Below are 6,881 nucleotides of genomic sequence, written 5' to 3' on the forward strand. Positions count from 1 at the left end.
GCTACTCTTCTGCTTCTCTTAACATTATTTTAAAATAAAAAGGCTTTTTGTTTCCTCTCTTTCCTCTAGCATTTATTTGAAAGAATATTTAAATAGATTCTCTATCATCTCTCTTTCACCTAGCATTTATTTGAAGAATATTTACATGGTATAAGGAAAATATAAGGAAAGCTATTGTGAAGTTTATTTGAATAGGAAAGCAAAAAGTAGTTTGGCCCTAAAGGAAGCTGCTACAAGTGTTCTTATTTTTATCCTAATATAAATATATGCTATGGTGAAGGGACTGAAATATACAATCCTAAAAATTTTCTTGACACTATTTTGTCTTCTCTTCATCTTCCCTCTTTCCTAACCCTAATCTATTAAACCTTACCATTCAACTTCCTCAATTTCTATACCTTCTTGTTATATCCATGCTGCAAAACATGATTGTTGGCAGAAACTATGTAGGAGGAACTAAATGCTCATCAGATGAATCAAACATAAGACATAGTCCCTTGCCCATCTTCTGTAATGCCCATGGGCTGTAAATGGGTTTATTCTATTAAGCTTCAATCTAATGGCTCCCTGGACCGTTATAAGACAAAGACTTATGGCTCTTGGTAACCGTTAAGAATATGGTATTGACTATGATGAGATGTTTGCTCCTAGGGCTAAAATGACATCAATTTGTACAATTTTCGCTATCACTACTTCAGAGGCTTGGTTTATCCATCAAATGGATGTAAAAACTTCTTTCCTTCACAGAGACCTCAAAGAAGAAATTTACATACGTCTTCTTCTCGATGTGGCAGGCTCTTCTCCTAATGACTTGTGTTGATTAAAACATACTCTTTTTGCATTAAAACAAGTGCCACGGGCTTGGTTCAAAAAGTTCCGACAAACACTTCTCAGTCTTTCCTTTGTGCAAAGTCATTATGATCCTTTGATGTTTCTTCACAAGACATCTACAAGTATGGTTGATATAGTTATTACTTACGTGAACTATGTTTTCAGTTTCAAGGGTCTCTTCATGCTTTCTTTCTTACGAAAGATCTTGAAACTTTCAAATATGTTTTAGGTTTAGAAGTGCATACATCTACTAAAGGTCCTTTCCTAAATCAATATTGTCTTGGCTGGATTATAAAATTCTACCCCTTTTGATACACCTTTAGAGGTTAATGTTAAATATCTACAAGATGAAGGGGATTTTCTTCTGGATCTTACATTATATCGGAAACTTGTGGTAGTCTTATATACTCAACTATTACTCAGCCTAACATTTCATATGCCATTCACCGAGTGAATCAACTTATGTCATGTCCTTGGCATCTTCACATAGCTATATTATTCATCGAATCATTTGATATCTTATTGGTTCTTCAACACAGGAATTATTCTTTCCTACTGAACGTTCTCTTTAGCTTTTGCCTCTAGGGAAAAACGAACTTTTGCTACTATTCATAATAGTTGAACTTCATCTCTCCTCATATGTAGCATGGGCCAATATCTAAGGTTGCAAATTGGAATTGGGTAGTTTGGTATCTGGCCTACACTCTCTGAAGAGCTTCTCATTGGGAAAGGGCAAAACCTTATTCAGGTCAAATTACATTAAAAATAATCCAAAACCTGACACCAATAGACCATTCACACCATACAAATTGAAACCAAAATGAGTCAGCCCCTTGGCAGTAGGGAGCATTATGTTCTAGTCTAAGGTAGACTGAAAACAAAATCATCTTCCTTTCGAAAAATAGATAAACAAATACTAACTACGGATATCTTCGGTAATATGCAGCTCAGTGAATTCCTACTACCCAAAGCAAAAAACAGAAAAGAAAAAAACAATACAAAACAAAAACATCTGCCCTCACTTAAATCACCAAAACCATAGTATTATACAAAATAGTAAAGCAGATAAGAGTCTAAAGATGGTTTTACCTCTCCCTGCCTCCGTAGGACTAGCACATCTAATTCCCCCAAGCTTCAAAAATTCACTTACCAAAGGCTCATATTTCTGCAAATGGAGCAATTGCAATAAGACATGGGAGTTAATTACCCCAAAATAAAATTATATTTTCGTAGGATGACATATCAAACTGATTATCAAGAATATACATAATCGATAATGAAAAGAAATAAAAACTACATAGCTCTTTTCTCTTTGCCTTAAAATTAACAATCATATATGACTCAGAAATTTCAATTTTTCTCTAAAAGAAACGCTCTACATTTAACAGGTCATTTTCTTATTTGCACTACTCATTATGAAAGGACACTACCTAGTGTTGATCCCATGAAAGAAGGTCCTAGGAGGGGGGACATTTGATTGCAGTCCTAACCTTCAACATATTTGTGCTAAAAATGAAAAGGGTCAAGTACTCTATATTTTATTGTTATAAAAAATTTTAAAAATAAAATAAAGAAAGATAGAATTTTGACCCCAATGATAGCTCAATTGACTAGGGACTACACCTCATGAAGAAAAGGTTATTAGTTCAAATTTTTCTTTCCCCCTCTCCTTGGAGTAAAAAAAGTTAATTAAAAAATAAAATAAAAACAAATAGAATTTCTGGCTCATTCCATCTAATGTTTTCATAATTGAAGAGAGTCAATTGAAGTTCTTGTTAACAATTCAGGCACACTTAATAGTGTGCATGACTATAAGACCACCCACTTCGGTAGTTTCCTAAAACATGTACCTCCAATATGTGATTGCTTGTATTTGTTTAAATCAACCCCTAACTAAAAGAAAAGTATATTCCATTTCAATCTAAGAAGTATAAAGGAACAGGAAATGATACCATTTTAAGGCTTAAAAATTAGGTCCCTGACTTGAGCATTTTTTTTAAACCAAAACAACAAATTCAAGTTACGCATGCCTTATTGTTGAGATACGGAAAAAATTGAATTACAATTCTGTTTAGATACCAGTTACTCATAGGATTTACCACATTCTGGTTTGTTCTTCATTTTAGAGACCTACATATGACCCACATAGGTGAAATATTTCTTTTTTTCTTATTGCAATTTACAAAAACAAGCACTCTTGAAGTTTGAAACGCTAATGCATTATAAAGGAGGAATAAGCAAAACTTGGGCAAGTTCCCAGGTAGTTTGCACCCTCACCCTGTTACTACAAAAGCTATTATTCTATTCCTATCCTTTTCTCCAATCCAATGGGTAGAAAACTATCTCCTTTTAGCTTGGCTACAAAGGCCAGAAGGTAAGAGCAAATATGAAGTTTTAGCATATAATTTTTTTTTTTTTTTTTTTTTTTATTATGAGCAAAACTGTCTATGGACCTTTTGCCTTTTATGCAAAATAAAAAATAAAAAAAATAAAAAAATAAAATCAGTGATATATATTTTTTTAGGGTAAATTCCACTTAATCCCCTTAAGCTATCACCTCAATGACAATCTACCCCCAATCTATCAATTACGACAATTTACCCCTCAAATTACCAAAACAATGACAATGTACCCCCCAATGCTAGCAAAATGATGAAATTATCCCTACAAAATTTTTAATAAGACAAAAATGCCCTTAAAATTTTGAAATAAATAAATAAATTTTAGTATTTTTGTTTTAATTTTAGTAAGGGTAATTTTGTCATTTTAAAAAAATTAGAGGTACATTGTTATTGTTTTAGTAGTTTGTGGAATAAATTGTCGCAATTGATAGTTTGGAGGGTAGATAGTCATTGGGGTAGTAGTTTGAGGAGATTAAGTGGACTTTAACATTATTTCATGCAAGCCAACCTAATACTAAAAATAGATCAAAGTTCAATAAATCACATCTCAAATTCAACGATAATTTTAAAAGCCAGATAACATTTTGAAGGAACAAAAACTCTAAGAGACCTTAAAACATTACTCCCAAAATCAATGTTTTAAAAATCAGACCGAGCAAATTGGTCAGTTGAACCGTAAACCGATGCCAACTGCACCCCAGCTAACTGACCCCACTTGACCGGTCTGCTTGAAACGGATTGAACCGGTTTAAATTTAAACAACTCTTTTCATTTTTAAGAATATAAAAATTCACTTTCTTATAATTTTTCCTCCGCTCAATAAATCTTATTGTTCTTATATCTACCCTTTTTTTTAATTTTTTAATTTCAATGACCATAAATCTCTCTGGGTATTCTATTGATAATAATTTTATTTTGGTTTGAAAAATTTTTGACATGACGTAAACGTACGTGTTTTTGGATTGAATTTATTTGTGTTTTAAAAAGTATTATATATATTTTGAATTATTCGTCAATGATTAGAGAAGACATGTGCTACAGACCGAAAGCATCCACATCTCATTTTTTTTTTTAAAAAAAAAAATGACTTTTTTTTATTTAATTTGGAGAGAAAAATTAATAAAATAAGAGACAAATTATTTATAGTGATCCTTCACATATAAGAATTTCTGTAGCATTTTATTTGATTATTAAATTTAAAGGATTAGTAAAATTTATATGTAGGATAATTTTAAAGTGTGGTTCTTCATATTTTTTTAAAAAAAAAATTGTTGTTGAATAAAACCGATGTGGATGTTCCCAAGAGGTAGCTCAATCAGCTGGGATCACACTTAATGAAGTGGGGGTCACTAGTTCGAATCATACTCCACCTCTTGTGCGGATATGTCAAAAAATAAATAAAAATAAAAATAAAAACAAATTTATATATATATAACAGAAAAAAAAAATAAATAAATAAAATAGAATTTCTCTTTACTTAAAAAGGAAAAGAAAAGGAATTGGTGGGCCGGTGGCACGTCACTACTCTTAATGTAAAAGGACGAAAAAACCAAGAAGAACAAAATATAATAACCGGAAAAAGGAAATATCCCACCCCATTTTTCCCGGTCCAATCTCCATTTCTTACGTTTCCACGGAAAACAAAGAATAATGGAAACATGTATAATGAAGAACAAAACTAGAGAATCAAATTTTGAATTCCCATTTTCTGACTTTTTTGTCCAGGCAACCAAACAGAACCGAGAGTCAGTTCATGGAATAAGATCGAAAGCCAAAAATATAGAGAAAGAGAGAAACCTCGAATGCCTGGACGGCGTAGCCGGAGCGGAGCAACGAAGCGGCCAATTCCAGGCTCAGGTCGTCCAAGCCGACGAACCCGATGACTCCTCGCGAAGCCATAGAAATCTGCAAATTGAACTCTCTGCTTCGATTCGCTTTCTCGTTTTTCTTGATCCAACCTGCTCTCTATTTTTTTCACTCGTGAACAAGGGCTGAGGTGACGAGCACTAGGAAAATAAATAAAGGTTTAGGCAGCCACGTCTCTTGTGTTTGGCCCACTTTCGAGAATATATATTAAAAAGTCGAAACTCGCCTTGTATTGGACTTTAATAACTAGAATGGGTAATTCGGTCCACTAAAATTAAACGCGCATGTAGATTCGTATCGTAAACAAAAATGTTGACATAATAATTCAGCCAATTTTAAAATTATAATTTTACCCTTTAAATTTAATAAAAAAAAATTTAATTCATATGGTACTGAAAAAGGTTACTGTTATAGTTAAATTAATTATTTCTGGCTTTTTATTTGTTTAATTAATTAATTCAAATGTGTTTATTTAAGATTTAATTTTGTTACGAGTAATATTATTTAGTAGACTCTCATACAAGTATGATAACGGACTTGTAAAAATAAAAATTAATGACTAATATTTACTGTCACATTATTATAGTTGTATCATAATGCCACTAACAGTCTACTAAATACAAATATTGTTTGTTAAAATTCTTGTTTTTTCATCATTTTCAAGTATCCATCTGTTAGAAATTTTGTATTTTTTTATTTTTGGGAAAACTACATTTTGTTCCTATAAACTACAACGCATTGGCACTTTTCCCATGAACTGCCAATTGTACTACTTTGCCCTCATGAACTACCATTTTATGCCTAAAACCTGTTTCCGTCAATCAAAGCCATTAACTCAGACGGTCAAAGTGATAATGCGTTGTAGTTTATTAAGGTAAAGTGACAATACGTTATAGTTTATGATGGCAAAGTGACGGGTTGATTATCTGAGTTAATGGTTTTAACTGACAAAATGGAATTTTGGACACTAAATAGTAGTTTATGGGGACAAAATAATACAGTTGACAGTTCATAAGAAAAAAGTGCTAAAGCTTTATATTTCATGAAAATAAAAGATAATTTTTCCTTAATTTTTTGTAAAAATAAATAGATGGAATCATGCAAATATGTCAGATTGACAAAAAATATTAAAAAAAATAGAGACTTCAAAATATTAAATAGCACTTCTCCACGTGTTCCCAGCTGGGTACAGGTAGCCAACCCTTAAACAACTGCGAGTGCAGAGAATTTTTATTCGGAAAAATCACGTGGGAATGTGGGGAAAGATTCTCATTTATCAATGCGTCCGTGGCAATGACGAGGCATATAACTTCAAATAAATAAGGGAAAAATTAAATGAATTTGGCTAGTCAAACTATATACTTATCCATCAAACTTTAATTCTACGTGATTAATGTCTAACGTTTTTAAGAGTTTATTGAATGCATGAAATCTTGTTTTATAAAAAAAAATAATAATAATAAAAAAATAAAAACTATATCCTTATCTATCAAACTTTAAAAAAGGAGAAACTTCACTAAGGCCCCCTGAACTTCCGGCCGTTTTTGCAGACCCCCCTGAACTTCAAAAACTCTCATTTTGGACCCTTAAACTTCTATTTTCTCTCACTTTGGACCCTTTTAACATTAAACTACGTCGTTTTGGATGTTTTATACCCATTTTACCCTTCCCCAAAACTACGTCGTTTTGTGTCCTAAAATTACAACACCTACCCAGCCCAAAACGACGTCGTTTTATGCATTAATTTTTTTTTATTTTTTAAAAAAGAAAAGCAAAATTTAA

At 32.0% G+C, this 6,881-nt stretch overlaps 1 protein-coding gene across 3 annotated transcripts in view; it reads right to left on the minus strand.

Annotated features, from left to right (window-relative positions):
• Positions 1–6,881, minus strand: part of LOC132184080 (uncharacterized) — a 34,727-nt gene that overhangs the window by 27,219 nt on the left and 627 nt on the right. For 2 of the 3 annotated variants that reach the window (XM_059597568.1, XM_059597566.1), the window contains exons 1-2: positions 5,031–5,210; positions 1,921–1,996 (exon numbers count right to left, since the gene is read on the minus strand). In XM_059597568.1, coding sequence (XP_059453551.1) covers positions 1,921–1,996; positions 5,031–5,132 — 178 coding nt within the window. In that variant the 5' untranslated portion in view covers positions 5,133–5,210. Of the gene's footprint in view, positions 1–1,920; positions 1,997–5,030; positions 5,211–6,881 lie in introns of those variants that run through there. The other variant, XM_059597567.1, reaches the window with a different exon arrangement.

This window comes from Corylus avellana, chromosome ca6 (assembly GCF_901000735.1).
Source record: "Corylus avellana chromosome ca6, CavTom2PMs-1.0".
NCBI lineage: Eukaryota > Viridiplantae > Streptophyta > Magnoliopsida > Fagales > Betulaceae > Corylus > Corylus avellana.